General features: G+C 40.1%; 1 protein-coding gene across 1 annotated transcript in view; it reads left to right on the top strand.

The window, feature by feature from the left end:
* The window catches only part of LOC146486966 (spectrin alpha chain, non-erythrocytic 1-like), a 33,671-nt gene extending 11,571 nt beyond the window's left edge, over positions 1-22,100 (top strand). The window contains exons 18-61 of the mRNA XM_085091117.1: positions 311-427; positions 2,869-2,995; positions 3,231-3,283; positions 4,005-4,074; positions 4,607-4,674; positions 5,023-5,172; positions 5,285-5,377; positions 5,498-5,629; positions 6,338-6,489; positions 6,583-6,697; positions 7,084-7,167; positions 7,264-7,368; positions 8,119-8,210; positions 8,592-8,736; positions 8,862-8,978; positions 9,138-9,202; positions 9,588-9,687; positions 9,782-9,930; positions 10,167-10,215; positions 10,365-10,615; positions 11,084-11,246; positions 11,619-11,703; positions 11,869-12,053; positions 12,406-12,510; positions 12,738-12,847; positions 13,170-13,268; positions 13,344-13,464; positions 13,985-14,106; positions 14,187-14,319; positions 15,002-15,100; positions 15,186-15,233; positions 15,714-15,825; positions 15,993-16,069; positions 16,656-16,792; positions 17,176-17,248; positions 17,367-17,483; positions 17,984-18,099; positions 18,267-18,330; positions 18,537-18,649; positions 18,919-19,068; positions 19,374-19,529; positions 19,923-20,069; positions 20,480-20,630; positions 21,412-22,100. Of these exons, the coding sequence (XP_084947243.1) occupies positions 311-427; positions 2,869-2,995; positions 3,231-3,283; positions 4,005-4,074; positions 4,607-4,674; positions 5,023-5,172; positions 5,285-5,377; positions 5,498-5,629; positions 6,338-6,489; positions 6,583-6,697; positions 7,084-7,167; positions 7,264-7,368; positions 8,119-8,210; positions 8,592-8,736; positions 8,862-8,978; positions 9,138-9,202; positions 9,588-9,687; positions 9,782-9,930; positions 10,167-10,215; positions 10,365-10,615; positions 11,084-11,246; positions 11,619-11,703; positions 11,869-12,053; positions 12,406-12,510; positions 12,738-12,847; positions 13,170-13,268; positions 13,344-13,464; positions 13,985-14,106; positions 14,187-14,319; positions 15,002-15,100; positions 15,186-15,233; positions 15,714-15,825; positions 15,993-16,069; positions 16,656-16,792; positions 17,176-17,248; positions 17,367-17,483; positions 17,984-18,099; positions 18,267-18,330; positions 18,537-18,649; positions 18,919-19,068; positions 19,374-19,529; positions 19,923-20,069; positions 20,480-20,630; positions 21,412-21,540 (5,046 nt within the window). The 3' untranslated portion in view covers positions 21,541-22,100. The remainder of the gene's footprint in view (positions 1-310; positions 428-2,868; positions 2,996-3,230; positions 3,284-4,004; positions 4,075-4,606; positions 4,675-5,022; positions 5,173-5,284; positions 5,378-5,497; positions 5,630-6,337; positions 6,490-6,582; positions 6,698-7,083; positions 7,168-7,263; positions 7,369-8,118; positions 8,211-8,591; positions 8,737-8,861; positions 8,979-9,137; positions 9,203-9,587; positions 9,688-9,781; positions 9,931-10,166; positions 10,216-10,364; positions 10,616-11,083; positions 11,247-11,618; positions 11,704-11,868; positions 12,054-12,405; positions 12,511-12,737; positions 12,848-13,169; positions 13,269-13,343; positions 13,465-13,984; positions 14,107-14,186; positions 14,320-15,001; positions 15,101-15,185; positions 15,234-15,713; positions 15,826-15,992; positions 16,070-16,655; positions 16,793-17,175; positions 17,249-17,366; positions 17,484-17,983; positions 18,100-18,266; positions 18,331-18,536; positions 18,650-18,918; positions 19,069-19,373; positions 19,530-19,922; positions 20,070-20,479; positions 20,631-21,411) is intronic.
* The last annotated feature ends 3,260 nt before the right edge of the window (positions 22,101-25,360 follow it).

Here is a 25,360-nt window from a genome sequence, read left to right on the forward strand (position 1 = left end):
TTGCTCGCCTTACTGTCCTTAAGAAAAATAAGACACTGCTTGTGGTCCAAGTTTTCCAACTCAACAACAAAAATTAAGTATGTTCTGTTAAGACAACTTTACAAAATGTTTGCCTCTAAGCCAGTAGCATCCATGGTGTTTTAGTTACTCATAAAAGGTATCATTTGCATAACTAGTAGACCTCTGTTGAAGGGTATTTTCTCCAGAAGATGTCCAGTTGCATTTTTGGAAGTGATAAGGTCAAATTATGATAATAATGTAAACGTTTGCCATTTTGAAACAATAAAATCATTTTTCTATTGTACATCAGGAGAAGATTGAAGTTGTCAATGCCCAGGCTAACTTGTTTGCCGAGGCAGATCACTTTGATGCTCCTTCCATCTCAGAAAAGAAACAAGCTTTAAATGAGAGATATCAACAGCTACAGGTAATTAAGGGTGCTATCAATATTCTGAAGTGTCCTTTTTGAAATAAACCAGCAGTGGCATGGGTGGTGATGTAAAACCATTGGTCTTGCCTTGTACAGCTTCTCATGTAAAGTTGGTAGGGACTTCAAAAAACCCAAAAGACATAGGATGCATTGTTCGTGGTGCTGTTGTCTGGCCTATTTCTATGTTGAGGTCTTAAATAGACCAATGGTTCTAGCCAGAGGTGTCCTTGGAAGCTGACATTAGATCTCTTCCTAACCATTCATGTAAAACAGACATGTTTCTTGTTTGTTGGTTCACAGCAAGCATTTTAATTGTTGTTGTTATTGTTTTTGCATATTAGATCAGCTGGGTGCTAACAGTCAAGAAAATAACTTTGATTATTGTTGTCACTTATTGTCGCTAGTTTGCTAAAATATACGCAAGACTGACCAGGGTCCGAAATTGCGCTTTCCTTGTCGCCAATGCGACTAAAATTTTGCACTGGCGACCAGAATTTCACAACTGGTCGCCAGCGGGCGATTAACTAGATTTCAGGCCACGATCATTATACAAACAATAATTTTGATTTTCAGCCAAATCAATTAAAATGAAATTCAAAGCCGCCCGCCAATTGGTCACTTACTTTTTACCTTTCTGCTGCTTTTGAAGTGAAAAACCGATTTTCCTCTTATGATAAATCTACCGCAACGCTTCAAAGTACGATCGGAGCGAAACTTCGCCGCCAAGCGTTTTCAGCTGTTTCCCATAACATTTGTATTGTGGGCACAAGAGGCTACGTGCGTTCTTTCGCTATTCAGGCAATGTGGTGTCCAAAGATGTTCTGAAATCTTTCCGTAATTTATTACAAAGTGGAGACGGAACATCCGCGAAGAAATTAGTTGGAGATTTAGATATTCTCTGGGCTGGGCATCAAAAGGTGGAAATATAGATCTGTCAAAGTGGTCGAAAGATGATTTCAGCACTGGTTTCATTCCTGATGACATCGATTGCGGCTCCAAACGCGTTATCTTCGTTAAAAACTAGAAGTTTCCATCTGGCGACCAAAAATTTTGGTTTGTGTTTCGCTGCGAAAGAAAAATTTTAATGACACTTTTTGGCGACCACATTTTTCCATATGGGGACTGAAAAAAAAATTTCAGTCGCCAGTTGGCACCTGCCTAAAAAAGTTAATTTCGGACCCTGCTGACAGAAAAACATTAGTCCCTAGTGAGAGACACATCTATGACCTGTTCACTAGAATAGTGGGTGCTTTGAAAACTGAGCCACTTGTAGCAAGCTACATGTTAAGTCCTTTACAAGGTTCTTATTGACTTTATATTTCAGCCTATTACTAAATAGTCCAGTTTCGAATTCACCAAGACCACTGGATAAAAAGATATACTCCAAAAGAGAGCCGTAGGCTTGATCAACTTTCTGACTTTCAGAACGCATGTGATTCCATATTTTGTTCATTCTAACATTCTGCCAATCACAATGCTCTACTTCAAACTTTCATCAACCTTAATGCTTGATATAACTACTAATTCTGCACCTCAAAGTATCTGCAATCTTTTTACGTCTACACAAGACATACATCAGTATAATACTCGCTCAGCATCTTCTGGTAACTACTATATTAATAATTATTATTCTAGGCTCAATCATCATAAAAACTCTTTTTCCATCGCTGGAGCTAAAATTTGGGACGGCATTCCCAAAAGCTATCAAAGACTACCAAAGCACATATTCAAAAAGAAAATTCAAGCATTGCTATTTGTAACTTAAGAAACTCTGGACAGTTATGCTGACATTAGCACTCTTGTTTCTGAAATAAAAAAGTCATCTTAATTATAATTCAATCATAAATCATAATACTTTTCTTCACTTTTCATTACTTTTTACTCTTTTGACAAATAATATATTCAAAACTGACTTTTTTAATGCCTTCAAATAGTAATTCATTTATGTATGTCCCTAACACGGCCTGCCTAGATTAGCTCACTATTTGCAGGCGGTGCTCATTTGTTAGTAACGTTTGAAAAACTTAATAAAACTTGAAACTTGAAACTTGAAAACAAAAGATGCAGTTATATATACAGGGTTAGCCTCAACGTGAAGCAATATATTCACAAAATAATGTTAGCAGGAAAGTGCTGAATCCTAAAATAAAGCAATACACAGAGTTGTGAAAAGTTCATCTTCTCACTGGTATTTGTGAATACTTTACTTCAGATTGAGGCTAACCCTGTATAAATGCGTCTTCTGTCTTTTTATCCAGCAGTCCAGCGGGCGAATTCAAAACTGTACTATTTAGTGCTGGGGTCAGTTCAGTCAGTTCAGTTTACTAAGACTTAGTTGTTTGTCTGGGGATGTTTCCAATAATGGAAATAACAATGACGTGGATGTTTCAACAAATTATTTGTTGAGGTGAATCATTTTTTGCCCACTATAATTTTAGGCTCCACTCCTTGCCCGCAAAGCTAAACTTGTAGATGCAGAGAGACTGAAGCGATTCCTTCATGATGTTGAAGATGAAGAGGCGTGGATCAGGGAGAAAGAACCTATAGCATCGTCTACAAACACAGGTACACTCCAGTTTAATGTATGATGATGATGACAGTGCATGCAGAAATGTTTTTGTTTTTGTTCATTTGTTTACCGTATTCCTCTTTTTTGTTGTTATATGTGATTGAATACTCTGGGGGAAAATCTTTGTAATTCATCCTATTCTAGGAAAGATATAGCAACTTTGGGATGCCCAATTTTTGAATTTGTGGTGTCAGTCTGATTGTGACGAGTGCTTTAAATCTCTTCTTTTAGGCCGTGATTTGACTGGGGCCCAGAATTTGTCCAAGAAACACCAGGCATTGATGGTAAGAAAAATCAAATTAAAAGAAGCTGTTTGCTTGTTGTCATTGTATCTTATCTTTTCACAAAGTGGTGAAGATGAGTGCACGTTGTTTTGGCAAAGGCACTTGCAGTTGTACGTAGGGACCTCGCTACAAAAGCAGAAAGCTACAACTTTACATCCATGACTTAAAAATCGTGCCTGGTTGTTGTTAAGTTTGAGAGTAGTTGGCTACATGCACAAGGAAAGTAGAATGGTCATACATGTAGGCAACAGTCTGGCATTCTTGTCACAAATTTTTTAGTCATTTTTCAAACTCTAAGGAGCTGGCTATCTACAGTGTAGTAGTGTACGTAGATGCTGACCTCAAAGCTGGTAGCCCACTGCTAATTTCCTGATTGTCGACTTTCAACAACTGGGCATGCTAGGTCTATTAAAAGCAATAGATGCCTTTTAGATTAAATTCTTGTTTTGTTGCAACTTCATAAGCTGTAAACAAGACTTAAAGTTTGCCAACCTTTTTATGCTCTAAATTGTGAGACACTGCTCAGTACCATCTCCTGAGCATTTGAACTTTGAGTCAAATTATTAAGCTGAACACTTAAAAAGATATCATTTTAAGTGATAAAACATAAATGGTTAATTTTCAGTCAATCAAAAAAATATAAAGTTCAAAGAAGAACTTGGCTAAAAACTATAGTGATCTTTGGGATTGATTCTGAAGTTTTTTCCTTTCTTTTTCTCAGACTGAAATTGCTGGTCATGAACCCCGCATCAGAGCTGTGTGTGATAATGGTGTGCAGATGATTGACAATGGTATGTTGAAAAGAAACTGTTAGTAAATATGCAGTTGTAATGAGAAATTGACACAGACAACTAAAGTTTTCCTAGCAAGGTGGGCATCTTTTGACCTTCCACTGACACTTTGTTCAATGCTTTAGCACTCATCTGACAATTTAGTCTACACTAAGCGGTAACCAGGATATCTCAGAGGTATAACAATATATCTATTTAACAAGTGCAGTGTCTTTGATTCAGCTCATTTTTGTGGGGGACATGTTTTTGTTTCCATTTTAATAGACAGAGTACACTACTGGAAAGTCTCATAACAACTTAGTTGTGTTATTTTGGAGGGCAACATTTTTCAACATCATCTTTTCATGGATTTGTAGAATTTGTTTAAAGTGTCTCTAAAATAAATAGAGATGAGTAAGCTACCTTTTGTGGCATTAAATTCCTTCTATGATGTAAAAGAAGAAAATGATTGATTTTAAAGTAGGGATTTACAACTGTCAATGTTAACATGATGTACTTGCTCATGGCTTGTTCTGGTTTCAATTTGCTTCAGGACATTTTGCTGGTGATGAGATCAAAGAGAAGATTGATGAACTTGATCAGAAGTGGCTTGACTTCAAGGTTTGAATGAACATTATAACTCCGGGAGTGATAACAGTAAATTACCTACTCCTGAAAACTCTTTGTTAACTAAGCCAAAGGGCTGCATTTGTTCTGTAAATTAGATTTCTACTCACTGGTTGAGCTTGTGCATTGCTGCATGTATGTTTGGGAGGAGAATTATAAGAAGTGTATGCCAATTCCGGCAAGAAACTTTGAGCACGGACAGAATTGTTTCCCGTTTTCACAATTCAATGCATGTGTCTGGTCAGTGGTACAAAACTTAGAAAATGACTACTGTTTAACTTTGGGTATTGCGCTGGTTATATATAACTGATGGTGAAGAAAGATTGCCTTTTGCAATTTCAGGACAAGGCAGCAGAAAGGAAAGGTCATCTGGATGATTCTCTTCAAGCCCATCAGTACCTAGCTGATGTCGCAGAAGCTGAGTCCTGGCTGAAGGAGAAAGAACCAATTGTCACCAGCGATGACTATGGCAAAGATGAGGACAGTGCACAGGTGTGAAGAGCTGAACATTACATTTTTAACATTCAAACAAGGAGCTTAGTATTATTTTCCTGGCAATTTAAAAGAATTTCTTAAAGAAACATTGCAATATTTTAATTCCTAGGCACTGTTGACCAAACATATTGCCATCATGTCAGACTTGAGAGCCTATGGAACTGTCATTGATGGCCTGCGCGAGCAAAGTCAGCACTGCAAGGTGAGAGGACAATAAAATCATCTTTGAACTGTTTAACCTATAAATGTAGTTTGCTAATCATTTAAAGATGAGAAATAATTGTGCTGTGGACTGGACATTTTTTTCACCTTATGTTTGCAGCCTTTAGCTCATGTCAGTAACATCTCTGACAAAGAATGTGTAGTTGCTCTGTATGATTACCAAGAGAAGACTGCCAGGGAGGTTTCCATGCAGAAAGGGGACATTCTGACACTCCTGAATGCTAGCAACAAGGTGAGACGATGATTGTGTCTTCCTGGAGAAATAATTTTAAATGCAGTGATAATGTGACAGTGAGCACTGCCTGTAGGCTGTTTTAACAATACGCAAAAGATTGTGAACTTAAAATAAAAGAATGTCATTCTTACTAAGGACTTTCTTGACAAAGTTAATCTAATCATGTCCAGGACATTAGCCACTCACCCACCAGCACAACACCATAGTTTCTTTGGAAACTTACAGTACTCCTTATCATGACCACAGTGATGAAGGGCTAATCAGGCCTTCCTAGGGGGAGGGGGGAGGAGGAGAAGAGGAGACCTTTTCCCCTTCCTCTCTTCCCCCTCCCTCCCCACTCCCACCTGGAAAGCCTGATACTCAGGCTAGGCTATGCCCAAAAGGTCTATGTTCCAAGACACTTTGACGCTGCTTTTCAATTTTTGTTCACTGTTTACTTTTTTTCCCACATTTTGTTTCTAAATGGCTAAATCTTTATCATGACTGCCCAATACAGAGTTCATTCCTAGTTGTCTGATAGCAAAGTCCAAAGCTTAGAATTTTACTTTCATACAGTGTAGAGTCAAAAACTTATAAATTCAACCCAAACTGCATATTATACACAACTAACTATTCCCTTAAAAGAAAAAAACTATGTTTCATTCTCTCTGATTAGGTTATTAAAATCACTAAAGACTGTTTTTCATTTTCAAATTTCAACTACAGGACTGGTGGAAAGTAGAAACAAACGACAGACAGGGGTTTGTTCCTGCAGCATACGTCAAAAGGATTGACTCACACAAGGCCTCTCAAGAGATCCTGCAACAGGCTCCTGAGGTCGACTCTGTCACTCAGCGACAACAGAATCTAGATGACAAGTGAGTCACTGTCCATTCCATGTTCAAAATGTAGATTCTCTCTTTTATGTCATTTTTGAGAATGTGGTTCTCAACAGCTGTGTTTTCCCACAGGTATCAAGACCTGATGGACAAAGGTGAAGAGCGGAAGAGGAAGCTTGAGGATTCCATTCAACGATACTCTCTACTGCGAGATGCTCATGAGTTGGAGTCGTGGATCAATGACAAGGTCAGTTGAGTTAAGTTGTTATCCTTCACTCACCCCTTCAGATCAGTCTCAATTCTCAAGGATTAGAAAAGCTGTCCAGAGTGAATAAGCTATGGACTGTCTTAATGGTGGAGACTAAAGGCCTTTAGTTGATAGTTTGTTTGACACTTAATTAACCAAACCAAATAGTGTTACTTTATCTCACCCTGTTTTTTTTAGAATTTGAAATTAGAAAATCTAAGTCAAACAGCACAGCTGAAGTTGCTCGTCAAAATCATTACGTATGGTTTGGATTGTGTTTCATTTGCACATTGGAGTGAGTAAGGTTTAAAGATTTTACTCTTAATCATTCAGTTTCTGACTGGTGTTTCATCTCATTGATTTTGGGGCTTTTGTTGCCTTTTTAGGAAGCCATTGTCACCTCTGAGGAGGTTGGAAAGGATTATGAACATGTGGAAGCACAGCAGAAGAAGTTTGATGATTTTGAGAAGGTAGACGGTAGTGATGCATGTAAACCCCAGCTTAGGTTTGTTCAATGTAGTCCTTCATTCCTTCATGCTTATGTCATATGTGTGTTCTTTATCCAGGACATGATTTCCAAAGAAGTTCGCATCAGAGAGCTCACTTTACATGCTGAGAAACTGAAGGTTGAACACTACACAGAGTACGAGATGATCCGTGAAATGATTGAGGTGAGGAACATAGTCTGACTTGAAAACTACAAACTTAAGGATTGTTGAACAAGTTGAACGGACCGACTGCCCTGTTGATTGGTTGATTAATTGACTAAGAAGAAACAAGCAAGTGAACAAATGAATGAATGAATGAATAGAGTTATCAACCACTAATTTAATTTGTAATTGGTTGGTTGGTTGATTGATTGATTGATTGATCGATCTCGATCGATCGATCTAGTGAATCACTGACTGGTGGTTGACTGAGTGATGACTGACTGACTGACTGACTGACTGACTGGCTGACTGACTGACTGACTGACTGACTGACTGGCTGACTGACTGACTGACTGACTGATGACATACTGACTGGCTGACTGACTGACTGACTGGCTGGCTGACTGACTGACTGGCTGGCTGACTGACTGACTGACTGGCTGGCTGGCTGACTGACTGACTGACTGACTGACTGACTGACTGACTGACTGAATGGCTGACTGACTGACTGACTGGCTGGCTGACTGACTGACTGACTGAATGGCTGACTGACTGACTGACTGGCTGACTGACTGACTGACTGACTGACTGATGACTGACTCACTGACTGACTGACTGCAAAACACTGACTGGGAATGGTGTGCTGGTTGTTTATTGATTTGATTGATCAATGGATTAATGATTCATGTCTGACTGACTGACTGAGTAATCTGATTATTGGACTGAATGACTAACAGTGTTTACTGATGCGCCATTTCATCTTGTTAACAGAGACTGAAGCAGAAGTGGACAAACCTGGTGACCATGTCTGAACAGAGAAAGGAGAACCTTGACAATGCTCAGCAGATCCAAAAATTCCACAGGTAATGTGGCCCCCACAGCCTTGCCCTGGAAGCACTAAAGCAGTACAGTTATTAAGGGGTTGACATTTATGTGTGCATAATGTGGCTAATTGTAAACTTGAGACAGTAATGCTGGCCATTGATCTCCTTTATGGTGGCTCACATGTACCGTGGGGCAGCCTGGTACGTAGCAGGGCCTCAAGGCCTTACTGGGCTCTTTTTCGGGAATTCATTAGCAATAAATATTGCGAAGCCTTGTTGTGGTTTTTACCTAGATGCTTGGCTCACATGCATGGCTCCACTATCCTTAAGGCACCTACTCCCACCCTCATCTATTCTTGATGTGTTTAATGGCTGTGTTTCAAACTGTTCTTAATCTGATTGTTAAATTTTTGTATTCAGAGATGCTGACGATACTAAGGCATGGATCTCAGAGAAGGACACAGCTTTGTCTACATCAGATTACGGCCGTGATTTGGCTAGTGTCCAGGCCCTGCAGAGAAAGCATGAAGTCTTGGAGAGAGATTTAGCTGCATTAGAAGAGAAGGTTTGACAACTATTTTATCACTGCCTTACTTGCAGATGTGGTATTCCCCATTGAGTATGCAGGTCATTCCAAAGTGCATTGCAACTGAAAAATTAAACAGATTATGCTGTTGTTGCCCCCATCAGGTTCGTGAACTGAATGTTGAAGCTGCTAAGCTGACCTCTAGTCACCCAAATGCCGCACAGGATATTGAATGGAAGAGGCATGAACTGGAGGAGGCCTGGGCAAACCTCCGGGAACAGGTTTGTTATTCCTTTGTAAGACAAACACATTAGGTAATCCTTCAGTCTTACACAAGGGTGAATTCTCACGTCTGATGACTTACACTATTTTTATTTACTTTGTTCAGTCAATTGTTTATTTACTAAATGTTTTATTGATTATTTTTTGTTTGCCCCTAGGCTGCTGCAAGGAAGGGCAAGTTGAGAGACTCGTATGACTACTTCCACTTCCTTAATGAGTTCAGGTGAGTGCCAGGTCCCAAATTCTTTATTCAAGAGGTGCACACTGTTAGGAAAGGGACAGATACCACCTAATCAACTCCCTAGAATGTGTGCTAGAAAGATGTCTCCATCTGTAATACTCACTAATAAAAACCACGGTGCAGCATTATTGTATTAAATTTTGGTAAATGCTGCTTAGAATATTAAAACCTCTGGTAAGCACTAAACCCTTGAGACGTGTGCTTGTACATGAGATGATTTATTTTACTTGGGGGGGGGGGGGGGGTGAGGAGTTGCTATTTAGTGTACACATCAGAGAATTGTCTGCCTGTTGGAGTTGTCCTTAAGGAGAAAGAAGAGTTTCAACTGAGATAAATCAATTTATCACAATTGTATTTATCATTTCAGAGATCTCACCTCCTGGATCAATGGTATCATGGCACTTGTGACATCTGATGAGCTTGCTAAGGATGTGGCCAGCGCTGAGGCTCTCTTGGACAGACACCAGGTGAGAATCACTCGGTTAGATTGGAGACCGCTCTCTTGTTATCTCACCTATAAGGTACAGATGTAAATCTTTGGTATTATTTTTCACTTCTTAGGAACACCGTGCAGAGATTGATGCACGTGACAGCACCTTCCAAGCCTTTGAAGATTTTGGCAAAGAGTTACTAGACAAAGAACATTATGCCAGTCCAGACATACGCGAGAAGTTGGACACAATGGCTCAAGAGCGAGAAGAACTTGAGAAGTGAGACATTCTACAGTAGTTTTTGTTTTGTTTGTTTTACTTTTTAGGGGCTTAGGCTTTGTGCATCTCTCCTTCAATTTGTGTTGTATGCACTTGACAATGATAGTTGAAAGGATTGACATGATAGACTTGTTACATTATGCTCCTTTTTTAGGGTTAGAAGAGTCTTTCCACCATATTCAGTCAAAAAGTTTGTTCTGGTTACTGACTTCCATGTGTTTCAATTTATCATTCAGGGCTTGGGCTGCACGCAAGCAGAGGCTTGATGAGTGTCTGGAATTGCAGGTTTGTTTTCCAGAACTTGTCCATGCTATTTAGTCTGACATGTTGTATTGTTTTTTTGTTGTTTGTTTGTTTGTTTTTTAATGTAATATTTAATCATCAACTTGTTGATTCTAACTTGCACACTCCTCCTTGGTTAATCATTCCAACAGTTGTTCAACCGTGATGCTGAGCAGCTTGAACAGTGGATGGCGACCCGTGAGGCCATCATTCAGAGCGAAGATGTTGGAGAAGCAGCTGAGGGTGCTGAAGCTCTGATCAAGAAACATGAGGACTTCACCAAGACGCTAGCTGTGCAGGATGTCAAGATCAACGCTCTGAAGGATAACGCAGACAGGCTGATCGACAACAATCATTATGATTCTCCTGCTATTGCTGAGAGAATTGCTGCTGTATTGGCAAGGTAATAAACTGTTGTCACAACAGGTTTAAGAAACTGGAGCTGCCTTAAGTTCTCTGAGTGTGGGACACTGAATTCATTTACTTAAATTATAAGAGGTTTTAAGCTCGACAAGTTTTTTTTTTATTTTTTTCAAGTCCTTATTGTGTTATTGAAGTTGTGGTCTACTGGTAGATGATGGTATCACTGTACCACGAAAATACTAATTAAAATTTTACTTTTTTACAGAACATTTCTTTGGGATATCTCTTAAATTGATTTGGATAGGATTTATAGCATTTTGAATTTTTAGAATTGCTATCTTTTGTTTAGGTTTTTCAGTTCCCTGTTAGAAAAGACATTAGAAATGCCTTATTCCTTTGTTAGATTCCCTCACTAGAATATTTTATATACATGCATGATGACCTTGTGGACATGGTCAGGTTGTTTATTGTTTTGTTGTTTACAACGTGTCACTATTTTATTTCACAGGTGGGCAACACTGAAGGCTGCTCTTGTTGAACGCCGCTCCAAGCTTGGTGAATCTAAAACCATTCAACAGTTCAGCCGTGATGCCGAGGACATTGAAGCGTGGGTCAGTGAAAAGTTGCAGACTGTTCTGGATGAATCCTACAAGGATCCAACCAACCTGCAGGTGGGACTCATTTAATTTTGACCATAGAGGTGTCACTGATTGTCACAAAATCCATAAATACCGGACCTGTAACCTAACATAGAATGCTGCATTGAACGCATTCAGCTAAGTGTTCCTCTTTGCGTTCCCTAAGAGTTCACTTTGTGTTCCCTTAGCATTCCTCTTTGCATTCCCTAAGAGTTCCCTTTGCATTCCCTAAGCGTTCCTCTTTGCATTCCCTAAGAGTTCCAGTAAAGCGTTCCCTGTTTGGTTACTTCTGTCCGTTACTGTATAGCTTAATTAGTGTAAATTACTCGTTATTCCTTTGAAAGGCAGCACTATTTTGCAGAAATATCCTTTTAACCCATTAGGATTTAATGTTTTGTATTTTAGTCCAAGTTCCAGAAGCACCAGGCCTTTGAAGCTGAAGTTTCAGCCAATCAGGAGAGAGTTCTGGAGACAATCAACTTGGCAGAAGGTACAGAACAAATTAATCTATTATTTGTACGTAATCTCTTTGTAAGACACCTGTTATGTACTAAATGATTGCTCAAGTCCTAAAGATCCACATGTACATATTTGATGTTATTTGCATTGTACAATGATTCAAAGGTTTGATATGAACTTGTTGTTTTCCCTGCAGGTCTGATAGAACAGCGCAAGTGTGCAGGAAGCGAGGAGATCGTGAAGGAGAGAATCACCAAACTACAACAGCAGTGGGAATACCTGGTGCAGAAATCCAGCATGAAGAGTCAGCATCTAAAGGAAGCCAACCAGCAACAACAGTTTAACACCAATGTCAAGGAATTAGATTTCTGGCTCGGAGAGGTAAGGAGTAGGGGTTGGATTGTGAGAAGCTGTGAAGTTGTAACACTTCGTTCATTGGCAACTTGACTGACGAGGTAACATTAATTTTAATTGACCAGCTGACCAAGTGGCTATGAAAGTATATATATTTGTTAGCGTTTTTGTTTGTTAATCAGACTTCTGTAAAATCTCTTCACACATAGCCACTCTCCTTGTGTTAGCCCCACAAAGCATGAAAATGAAAATACATCTGGCAAAAAACTGAATTTTTGGAAGGTTTAAATGCAAAAAAAAAAAAAAAACAGTAGGACAAATGAATGAATTTTGTTTTCTTGAGATTCACAATTTGATGTATGTTGCATTTCCATTTCAGGTTGAAGCCAGCCTCTCCCAAGATGACTATGGTCGTGACCTGGCAAGCGTGCAGAATCTCATCAAGAAACACCAGCTTGTGGAAGCAGATATCACTGCTCATGAGGTGGGTTCTTATTATCTGTTTCTCTCCATTGTTGTTGTTGTTGTTTTTTTTTTGTGACATTGTCATCCAAGGGTAAATCAAATCTCTCTCTCTTTTGAGAATCAAGAGATGAATCATTAAGTAGAACCATTCACCCATTCCTTATTTTGTTTGTTCAAATACAGGAGGAAGTAAATAGAAAATTTAATTGTTTGTAATACCCAGCATTTGTATTCTCTTTCTTTCAGGATCGCATTACAGATCTACAGGCTCAGACACAGCACTTTGCTGAAGTGGGCCATTTTGATGCCGATTCTCTGCAAGACAAATCCCGTGGTATTGCTGAACGCTATGACAAGTGAGTTTGTACTGTCCTGACAAACTTTGTCTCGTTTTTTAATGAAACACTTAAAGCTTTCCTAAGAACTACATTGTAGTCATAATCTTGCAACTTTAGTTTGTGGGGTCCTCCATTTCAATGTCATTAGTATATCAAAACTTGCCACATGGTTCAAATGCTAAATTGAATCATTAAAATCTTAGAAAAGAGACTCAGTGTTGGCCAAGATTGTGTAGTACAACTGAGCTTTTCAAGCCGCTGTTGACATTTGCACGGCCAAAATGGGATTGATGATTCTGAGCTTCTGAAACTGTTACCTGTGGTTTTCGTTTCACTGTAGTGTAAAGGACATGGCTGCAGATCGTCACAAGAAACTGGACGAGTCAAATGCTCTGCACCAGTTCTACCGGGATTTGGATGACGAGGAGTCCTGGATCAAGTAAGTGAAAAGACGTTACCTGACGGGGTATTATTATGGCAATGGCTGTAATTTTTTTTGTCTCTTTTTCATCAGAGAGAAGAAGCTGTTGACAAGTTCTGAGGATTATGGCAAGGACTTGACTGGAGTGCAGAACCTGCGTAAGAAGCATCAGCGTCTTGAAGCTGAACTGAACAACCATGAGGCTAGGATTCAGGTGGGAGGATGATTGACATAAACTTTAAAGCATTTGCGTCATTGTAACAGTTTTTTGTCCTGATATCATAGACCTCCAATATCTCGAACCCTGTTGAGTTGAGCAATGTATTGTGTTTGCACCCCCCTGCAAGGGTTTTCCCATAATTCTATTCTTGATACACTGTTTCTTTAACTGACTATGGAGAGGCAAGGTGACTTCAGGAAACAATAATGTTAACATGCAGTATTGGCTTTAGATTTGAATTTTCAAAAGCATATGTGAACTTTTGTCCTATCCTCAAAAGAAGACCACAAAAACGAGAAGGATGCTTGGTGCTACATTCAGTTAGACGAGTTATATTACAAGATTGTTGGTTAACGAGTTTGTGATTTCACACTGTCTTTATCGTCTTGAACCCTCTGAAAGCTTTTCCAAACTTTGTTGATTAAAAGTGGTGACAGTTTTCATCATCACGCCATAACCTTGCAGTTAATACACCTTTTCTCACATTCTTAATCACTGATTTGTTTCTTTGTAGGCTGTGCTGTCCTGTGGCCAGAAGTTTATAGATGAGGGTCATAGCAGCTCTGATGAGATCAAGGCCCGCTGTGATCAGCTGCAAGAAAACTGGGATGAGCTGAAGAAACTTGCAGAAGAGAGGTACTCATAACAAAATAACTTCCCTTATAACTCCTTTCAGGATTTCCTCTCTTACCTGTCTGTGGGTTTTAACTCTGTAGGCAGCACAAACTGGATGAGTCTCTGGCATACCAGCAGTTCAGTGCTAATGTTGGTGAAGAGGAATCCTGGATCAACGAGAAAAACACTCTTGTTGGGAGTGACGACTATGGCGATACACTGGCTGCTGTGCAGGTGGGTTTAAGCACAGTTGAATGGTTCTTACATGTAGCTTCACATGGCACAGTGAGGTGTCGGTAGGTGAATTGATGTGAGCTTCGCTTTACCAGGCACCAGTTGTTCAAAGAGCAGATAACTTTATCCAGCAGATAAGTCACTATCCAGTGGATAAAAATGTATTGTTTGGAGTACATTTTATTTGCTGGATAGCGATTTGTCATTGGATAGCGTTATCTGCTTTTTGAACAACTGGGGCCAGGCCTGTAAGTGGTTCAAAGTTGCTGTCATTTTCCCTTCCAATGATAATGAAAATGATGGTGATGATGACAAGATTGGCAATATTGATTTATGCAACAATGACATGACAATTATGATGTTGGGGGTGGTGATGATGATAATGATGATGTGATGTGGGTACAAAGGCAACTTCGAGACTTTTAATATACCTTGAATTTCTGTCCATTTTGTAATTTCAAGAAAACAACCCTTAAGTGTTACTGGTTAGTGGTAACATCCCGTATTCTGTTATTAGGTCTAGCATCACTTTGGATATATAGCCATACATTCAATCTGTATCCTAAGTAACCACACCGACTGACACCAGAATGGGCAAACTAGAGAATGGTCAAAACAGAACAGTGCAATTAAACTTCTTGAACAAATTTCTTACAGTGTACTATTATCGTTATTTTCAAAGGGTCTCTTGAAGAAGCATGAAGCGTTTGAGACTGATTTGGAAGTCCATCGGGAGAGAGTACAGGATATTGAGGATGCCGGAAACCAGCTCATTGAACAGGTGAATTTGTTTAACAATGTGAAAACTAAATTAGGTGATAATGTACATTTACTTGTAACACTGATGAACTAATTTATTTCCTCAGGGTAACCATCAGCATGAATTGATTGAACACAGGATTTCGTCCATCAAGGTAACAAAAGTTTGTTTTGTTTTATTTGTTCGCTTTAGGAACTTTGCCTGTTCTTAAATATAGCTTTGGTGGGGAAACTATGTAAGATTGATACTTTCAGGGTTCAACAGTTAAAGGACAGACTCTTACATCACAGTGTGAATAAAAAACCTTAAACAATTTGATTAAAGTGTTGACAGCTAGACATCAAACGAGAGAACTCAAACCGGAGGAAATGTAAACAAACGGACAGGAGAGAGCTATTTTTTTGCGAATAATTTCTCCTCTATTTCTCCTAATTCTTTGCGGTTTGTTCTTACGTTAGTTGTAATGTTCTCTCTTGTCAAAGAAAACTCTCGCCAAAAGCCACACATTCTGAGTTTCCCAGCCCCACATTATTGTATTGTTTTTATTTCTTCCTCCATTCTCTCTCTCCATGATGGGCACCTTTTAGAACATCATTAATCTAACATTTGTTTCTTGGTGTCTTGTCTCGTGTAGAGCAAGTTGCAAGAGTTGGAGAGGATGGCGTCCTACCGAAAGGCCAAGCTGAATGACAACTCAGCTTTCTTGCAGTTTAACTGGAAGGCCGATGTAGTGGAATCCTGGATTGGTATGTGCAAGCTCTTGTTGTTAGTTCTTGTAGAAAGTATTTCCATCGTTGTAGTTTTTCAGTAACAAACGCAATATGGTACAGTATTGTGCAGCTTCACAGTTACTCCTTCTCATCAGTTGTCCGAGATCAAGAAATATTGCTCAATAACACAGGTTCTCTTTTAGGTGACAAGGAAGGAATAGCTCGGTCAGATGACCTGGGACGAGATCTATCATCAGTCCAAACTCTTTTCACCAAACAGGTATGAGTTGAATAGCGCGTAGGGAAATTTTCGTCTATCATTCACTTTGGAGTAGTTTGATCTCGACTGAACACAAAGCAAACGCATGCCTTGGGCTATTATAAATGGATAAGAGAGTTAGTTTCTAAAGAAGCTGCGGCGGGCGCTGCATCGGTGGGGAGTAGAAACAAATGTTTGGTCTATCAGAGTGGATAACAAAAGGTAAATTGGTCACTGTAAAGAGATTCGAGTGCTGACGTTTCGAGCGTTAGACCTTCGTCAGAGTGAATCAGGGAATTGTGGGTTGTTTGTGTTTATAATTATAATGAGCAGCGGAGCTACGCTATTGGTGGGAGCATGGTCACGTGGAAAACAAGAATAAATTAACTGAATGAAAATCGTTCGTTTATTCCTTGGGGATTAAGAGTGCCGATTTGGCAGACGATTTTTTTTCTAAAGTTTTGCGGGGTTTTGTGCTACCATGATGGAAGAGAAATGCAAATGCCTAATCAACAACCTTATCGGTAAACATAAACACCTGAATTTATAATTTATAATTTAAAACCGTACACTTGTGGTGAACGTCCTGTCCTGTTTTATAACTTAGGAAACTTTTGACTCTGGACTTCAAGCTTTTGAGAATGAAGGAATTGCACGTGTGACTGTGCTGAAGGATGAATTGGTCCAATCACAACACGAACAGTCTCCTGCAATTATCAAACGCCACGATGACCTTATTAGGAGGTGAGTAATTTCTCTTGACCAATCATTGGCAACTTCGCTCTGGCGTGATGTCCTTATTTGGAAGTGAGGAAAGCGTCATTGCATTATCCTACCCATGTTTGCTTCACTCCAGGCTCTGAAGAGTGCGTTAAATTGGCGTTGTGCTGGAATAAGAATATACAAACAAGAACAGCAAATCCCTTCAGTCTTGAATTACGTTTGTCACGGAGAGCTATTAGACATTACAGATAAATCACCGTAAAATTCCAAATACAAGCCCCTCCTAAATACAGTCAGTCTAACTCACCTTGTTTTTATCTTTGCCTTTTGCGAAAAAAGCAAGGACTCTGGCTGAAGCATGGTCGTGTGTTTTACAATGTAAATTTTGTTGTCATGACTTCTAGGTGGGAACAGTTGTTGGAGGACTCAAGGACCCGTAAAGAACGTCTTCAACATGCGCAGGATCAGTACAAAAAGGTGAATTAAAACTCAGTGTTGATATTTATTTGTTAGAAACATTTGTGGTTTGTTTTCCAGATTAGTGATTGTGTGAGAGGGGTATCACAAATCGTGTTTTTTTGTTTGTCTGTTAAAGGTGGAGGACTTGTTTCTGTTGTTTGCCAAGAAAGCTTCTGCTTTTAACAGTTGGTTTGAGAACGCAGAGGAAGATCTCACTGATCCAGTACGCTGCAACTCAGTGGAGGAGATACGTGTAAGTTGTTTGTTTTGTTGTTATTGTAATTATGATTGTAAAATAGTGTTAACCGTAAGAGATCTTTTAAACCTTTTCTGGTAAAAATGCGTATCACACAAGCCCCGTAGCCTGCGAACGCAGACATATTTCCAGCTGTCGCTTCTCTCCGCCGCGTCTCTTCTGCGGAGAGAAGCGACAGCCGGAAATACGCCTACGTTCGCAGGCTAAAGCCCCCGAGGTTTAAAATCGTTGATAGCAAAATGCTTTTGTTTATTAACAATAATTGCTTTTGAGATCATTTTGAGATTTTCATGAGCCCGTACCTTTCAGCGGCGTTGTTGCCAAGCAATGTGACGTTAATTGGTGGCGTTGGGCTGACGTCCAAAGTCACTGATTAGTCAGTAGTAACTGGCAACTATGAATCCTTCTACAATAATTTGCTTGTGGCGACTTTATTTCTTGTGAGATAACCATTATTGCACCACAGTTAATTCCGGTACATTTTAATGATTCGCCAGGCCTTGCAAGATGGACACACCCAGTTCCGCGCTTCCTTGGATCAAGCCGAAGATGATATCATGATGCTCAGGAAGCTGGATCGACAGATCAAGAGCTACAATGTCTCCATTAACCCGTGAGTATATCTCACTATTTGGATTCTTCCAGTGGGAAGGGTAGCCGTAAGCTCTAGAACTATAAGCGCACTCTTGTAAAGGAAAACTAAGTCGTGTTAATTCCCTTAGTTGATGAATTCTTGACAAATTGTGTACGTCGCTAAAATAGTACCTTTCCTGGTTTTAGGTACACGTGGTTCACAATGGAGGCCCTCGAAGACACCTGGGAAAACCTGCAGAAGATTATTGAGGTTTGTTTTTTCCGTTATCGTTGTCGACTAACGTAACAAAATAGTTTGTTCAGGAGATACAAATAATGATCAAAAACACTTCCTGAAAGGGGAAAACGTGAGGTTATTCCTATGCGAAGCAATTTTCCCTCAGTAGACTTACTTGTCGTATCGAATTCGTCTAACTGATTTGTATTAATAAACTAACATCTTTGATTTAACTTTAGGAACGCGAGGATGATTTGCGCAAGGAAGCTCAGCGTCAAGAATACAATGACAATCTGAGGCAGGAGTTTGCACAGGCTGCCAACTCTTTCCATGCCTGGCTCACTGACACAAGGTAACTGAGGGCTGAAATGTTTATCGTAAATTCAACGTGGTAGAAGAAAAAAGGGTTATGGGTCCCTCCCTTATTCATAGCAGAGGAGCAATAAAAAAGGACAGCACCACAGAAAACAACTGTAAACCGCGTCCCAGTAGTTTTGATATCACTACTCAAACTTAAGGACTCGTTCGCAGACTCGAACTAAAAACCTAGAGCTATTGTTTCCGGCAAAGTACATAGTACCAAAGGAACATACTGATCTAAGATAAATGTTTGTTATTCAGGGTGGCAATGGTTGATGGGCAAGGAGACCTTGAAGATCAATTGGCTGAAGTGAAGAAGAAGAGTGCTGAGATAGCTGATAGGAAAGAGGACCTGAGGATCCTTGAGGACCTTGGGGCTCAGATGGAAGAGGCCCTCATCCTGGACAACAAGTGCGTTGTGTTCCTTATGTTTTGAAGTAATAACTTTAACCCAAGTTCATCGTTATGTTTGGTGCGGTAGAAACCAGCGGAAAATCTAATGTTTGGTCTTTAAAACTTAGTTTACTGACTTCACTACGCAAATGTGATTATCTTGGACTGAGTGGCATCGCAAGCTCTACTTTTTTTTTTTTTTTTTTTTTTTTTAACTTTTTTCACTGTGACGTACCATGCGTAAGATTGCAGAAATGTGACAGGAATAAACGAAATTCTGAGTTGTTGATATTTATATCATTAACGCGCGGTTTATTACCCAGGTACACGGAACACAGCACTGTGGACCTTGCTCAACAGTGGGATCAGCTGGATCAACTTGCCATGCGCATGAAACACAATCTGGAGCAGCAAATCCAGGCACGCAATACCACTGGTGTGTCCGAAGAGACGCTCAAAGAGTTCACCATCATGTTCAAGTAAGTCTTGTTACTTTTGGACTTGAGCTTTCTGTCATCAACTAAAACAATTCGTCATCTAGAGCAACAGATACAAACTACACTCTAAACGTAACAAAAGATTTTGAACTCATGTAAATTGTCCTCACGGAAGAGCTGGGAACATCGATTTAAGATGCTTCACTAAGAACAGTTCTGAAGTTGTGGATGTCGACACGAGAAATCTGAACTCGTGACGTTGCTAAATCAGCGCTCAACTTCATTTCCCCTGTACTAAAAAAAGAACGTTGTGGGAGGCTATATAAAGGCATCTAATGGAGGCGTCCACTCGGGGCTTAATTATTCATTTAAGACATTGCTTTTGGGGCATGTCGTCTCAATATCAGTCTTGACTCGTTTCTTGCGTTTCCATAGGCACTTTGACAAAGACAAGACTGGTTATCTGGATCATCAAGAGTTCAAGTCGTGCTTACGGTCCCTGGGCTATGATTTGTCCATTGTGGAGGAGGGCGAAGAAGATCCCGAGTTTGAAGCCATCCTGAGGACTGTGGATCCCAACGGGTGAGAATACAATTTAGGACACACCGCACAAACTCACTCAGTTGAGAAAATTGGATAATACAGTCACACTTCAGGATTTCATCCACACACTCAGAAATTTGAACTGCTTTTGCACAGCATAACAAACAGCACAACTTGGAACTTCCTTGTACGGTACAACAAACAGCGTCGTATGAAAAGTACTACTGAATTACTTTTATGGTAATGCGTACATTTAGGATTTTATCAACAGGCACAAGGTATATTTATAACCACCTTTAAATTTCCACGGTCGCGCTAGGATTAAGAACCACCCGATACAGCAGCTTTCATTTGAATGTATAAGCTTAAGCATTTCTTCCGCGGCTCAAAAGGTAGAACCACCTTGTGTGGTGTTTGGCTTGGTCCTAACTGTCCTTTTCTTTGTGTAGTGACGGTGTGGTGTCTATGGGAGAGTACATGGCGTTCATGATCAGCCGTGAGACCGAAAATGTCGGCTCCAGTCAAGAAGTTATCAACGCCTTCAAGGCGCTGACTGAGGGTGGAAAACGGCCATACGTCACTGAGGCAGAACTCTATCAGGTAACTATACTATTACAAGGGTTGGGAAAGTTCGCGCATCATTTGTGAGAAAACTAGCCTATTGATGGTTTGCATGTGACGTCATGGCGGCCATGTTGTTGTACAGGAACAATAAGACTTTTCTCCTCTGGGACTTAACTTCCATTTTTATGAAAACTATATGACAAATTTTCTTTTGTTTTGGACACCAACATGGCGGCCATGCAAACCACCTATGGTTGCAGAGAACTGAAATCAGCTGTTTGCGAGTGTAATAGTCCAATCCCAGTTCACAGCCAAAATTTCTACAAGTTCTGGTAGTACGGTGTTCGTGCACCTAGTTCCTTTTGTATGTTATTCAAGCTAGGGCTTCGTTGTTTATGTTGTGTGACCTTGGCCTCATAGTGACACAATGTAATGACCTTCAAAGTAGGCGAGTTTATTTTAAGTGGTCACACCTACCCTTCACGCTCAAAACTGTTTGCAAAATGAACATCTTTACCAAGATGATTGCTGTGCTCATTCATTCTCGTTTGGTATAGCATAGAAATTATGGGATACGTCAAAATTGTGTCATGACGAACAGTAAAAATCTTAGGAAAACAGGAGAACCTCTTCTTGTAAACTACAGCAGAAGGAAACAAGAGTTTCCAGGTTCTGCGATCCCTTTTTTATTGTCTCCGAGACGGAATGTGTAATTAGGTACCCATATATGGCCACTTAGTACGTCGTTTGAACTCTTCCCTCAAACCATGTCGTTTTGTTTACCCTAATACTGTTTTTGTATTCTCTCTTGTTCCAGTCTCTTACCAAGGAACAAGCCGACTTCTGTATTGATCGGATGAATCCGTTCATCGACGACAAGGGCCGAGAGGTTCCGGGAGCCTACGACTACAAAACCTTCTGCGAGGAACTGTTCTCTTCTAATTAGTCCGCTGTAGCAAAATATTTTGGCTCGTCTTTTCTGAAGACTTGAAACACCTCACGGAATAATTAATGGATTAAATAACCAGTATAGAATAGTGTAAACGCTTGCAGGGCGCTGTAACGAGAACTGCGTGCTCCTGTGAGCAAACTAACAGAACTTAGTCTGTAGGGTGCACATAATATATCTGGTTTCTGTCAAGCGAGTGTTTTGTTGTTACCGAGGTAACGCTTAGTCACTTTGAAGGCTTGAAAGTTCCATTATTTTAACAGTAGTTAATGTATCGCTAGAGATCTGGGCCGGTGCATGCTTTAAACATCATTAGGAAAACCGAGTTCCTTGTGCGTTGGTTCATTTCTTGTTTGGCTTTGTTGGTCAAGAAGCGTTAAACATGTCATGTTATGCTACATATTGATTGATTCCGTCGAGGTGTTTTGTTGAGTAGTGAAGAAGTTTCAGTGTGGCCATCTGTACCGTGTAGTGCGGACAATTGATTATTGTGTTAGGGATAATTAAACAACGGCTCTGTCGTTAATTAATAAAGGTAATAAAGCACTCAAAATGTGGATTCTATTTTCCTCAGTTCGACTTTTAGCTTGTTCATCTCAGAGCGTAAAGTTTGGGCTTGAAACAATACACTCTTCTGAAATGTGGCGTGTAAATGATCTTGTTTTTTACTCTCGGTTACGCAGTCGAACTTCCCTGAGTGACTAGTCGTTAAAGATGCTAACATGCTTTTACTGGCACGGTCAGTACTAACCTGTGATCAAACTCTATTTTCGTCTCATTCCCGCGGGATTCGCGGCCATTTTACCACCATTCCCGCGGTAAGCGCGAAAATGAGGCATGGCCGCTAAAAATAAAATGTGGCATGACCGCTGGTAAGTCCAACGTGCACCCTTCCCCCACCCCCCCGAAAATATGCTCCTCAAAAGTCCCTTGTGCGAATGAAAACCCAGGGCTTATATTCGGCATTTTACAGTTATTTGACCAAAATGGAAGCCTTTTTATTTATTTTGTTATTTTTTATTGACAACATGAGCTTCGAATGCCACCAATAAGTCAAACTGCAAAAATCCTGGGGGAGGAGTGGGGTTCAAGACCCCCTGTAACGGGCTTGGCGTACACCGCGCCTCCACACTTCTATGGTTATAAAGCCGAAACAACCGTCCTTGGTTGTTATCTCAAAGGTTCATGATTTTTTTCATGCCGCCAACACTGGCGCCTAAGTGTTTATCCTAGCATAACATATTTATTTTTCTGGCTTCCGTAGGAAGCGCGAGATTAGAAATGCGTTTGATGAGGAATTTCCGTACACAGATGACGTCACAAATGGCGTGAATGCTGATTACTGTTCACGCTTCCGTATGTAAAGGTAAATACAAGGCAAGAGATGACAGCAAATTGCAGCGAACAAAAACTCAAGTGGATTCCTGGGATACCGAAAGAGATAACGTCTTAAATATACCTTTAGCTCTCAACTTAAACAAAGGTAGAGGGCTGGTTGCTGAGGACGAGGCGACACTATTACAAGAGATTTATACCCTGCTCTTTAAGCATTAAACTACATTTTTAAAAGCATGCGTAAACAGTTACCTGCGTTAAGTTGACTCGGATCACATACTTTCATGTATTTTTATCTGGATTCTTTAAATAAGCCATATCACTTACACAAACAAATTCTGCATTGCAAACCGTGACAGGAAGCTCACGAAGTCTTGAGTACAACTCCCGATTCAGTTTACAGTAGCTGCTCAGCGAGATGAACAGCAAAACCAACTCCTGTTCTTTGTGGTACGGCTTTATCTTCAATCTGCTGGTGGCCCTGTGCACCATTGGGTTCATGTGTTATTTTTTCGAACGTTTTGATTCAAGGCTGGTTTCACTGGAGCGACGCATGTGGAAGAAACAACGCGACGGGAAGCTCGGTACAAGCTGGAATACAGGGCATTTTTATCAAGCAAACTCCAACGGAGAAGCTGTGTTGAGGAAAAAAGTGAGGAAAGGCGGGAAGCTTAAGCATTTGAAAACAGAACTTGGGAAAATTCTGAACAAGAAAGAACGTGGAAGTTAAACTGAGAGAACTCTGATGATGAAAATGACTGTCTCTTGAACACATAAAAGGTAATTGGTTTTATTCAACACCTTTTCAGGGTGTCTGTCTGTTTACCTGCCTATCTACGGACTCTGTGACTCTGTGACTCTGTTTTGCAGGGAGGTCGAACGCGTGTCACTCACGTGGCTTAGCATGGATCACGCGCGAGACTTACTCGCTATGCTTTCGTTCCAGCACAAGCATTCGCTCTTGGCTTCTTTTTGAATCCAGTTTATTCCTCCATTTTTTCATTTTTTTTTTCCTATCAAAACCTGGCACGTGAAACGTGTTTGTAAGGTGAAAATATGCGTGATAATTATACGTTTGAGCCGACTCTTGCCATGAACATGCTTGAAACTGTCACACCTCGAGACACAAACCCTAGCTTGTTATTACTGCCGTGTGCCTTACATTCATCATTGAGAAAGTACTTACTCTCAATAACCTACGAAAAGTAAGAGGAGCCTCAACGTTGGCTTTGAAAGTATCTCTGTAGCTGAGTTCCGTACAAGCTCAGTACACTGATGTATAAATTAGATGAATTAGATTGTAGATTAATTAGATTAGATTGTATACATCATAAGTATTCAAACGCAGTGGTAGTATTAAACTGTGAAAGTTTCCGCATTCAGCCAATTAATTTTTTTGTCTGGATACTGCCAGTGTTGTTTTCTCAAAGTCGTGTAGCGCGCGAGAAACACCATCACACGCGCGGAACGCGGGGTCTCTTTGCACCACGCGCTTTTTATGATATTTTTGCTTGCGCGCGCTTCAAGCCCCTCAGAAATGGAGAGGGCCGAAACTGAACAGATGTGCCCACTGTACAATACCTTTGTTCTTTACTCTGTTAAAAGTATGCTAAAGCTCGTAAAAAATATTAACTGGTAGGTTGATGACGAATTAATTGTACCGAGGAGAGGAAAATTTAGGAGCGAACAAATTAAGGAACGTGGAAAGTTACTGAGAATGGAATGAGATACAGAGCAGATAGGAACCAGAGCAATGAACTGGGTCAATTTATTTTATTCACGTTACTTTAATCTGCTCGCCTTGTCCGAGGGGAGCAGAAGAGGTGCCCATTTTAGGACCATTTTCATTACTAATCAAGTAATGATCACCTTTCAGTGACAGGGTTTAATTGAATTGAATTATTTTCTCACAAACTGAAGTCAGCTTGCAAGGCCCTTTTCACGCAAAACTAAACCAAAAAAAGGCGGCAAAAATATTTTACTGCAAGTTATTTCTGGCGATTTCTATAGATTCACATCTGGAACGAACTAATCTGAGCGATTTTTAAATCATGATTAAGGTCGACGTTTGACTCAATTGAGTTGTGTACGACTCAATTTGGATCGACCAACACTGACATTCTACCCGTCTGATTCAGATGTATGGAACACATGAAGATCGACTTTGGAACAAACGCCGTCGTTTTTGCTGTTCTTTAACTGTTGGTTCGAACGGTCGAACTTTACTCATTTGAATTGGGTCAACCCAAATTGCAATTCAGATCGTCTTAAGCGAAGTTTTACACCTTTTACTCGGGCCTTTCTGTTGTGGTGGTCCTTCTTTCTTTCGTTTTTTTTTTTTGTGTGTGTGTATGTTAATGTTGCTTAAGGTATCAGATTTTCTTCAGAGTGTCAAGGAAAAAACATAAGAATTGTATTGTCGCTGTTCAAGTGGAATAATCATGAACTTACTATCTATGCCAAAATAAAGACACAACAAAGA

This window comes from Pavona decussata, unplaced genomic scaffold, assembly GCF_977016875.1.
Source record: "Pavona decussata unplaced genomic scaffold, jaPavDecu1.1 SCAFFOLD_19, whole genome shotgun sequence".
NCBI lineage: Eukaryota > Metazoa > Cnidaria > Anthozoa > Scleractinia > Agariciidae > Pavona > Pavona decussata.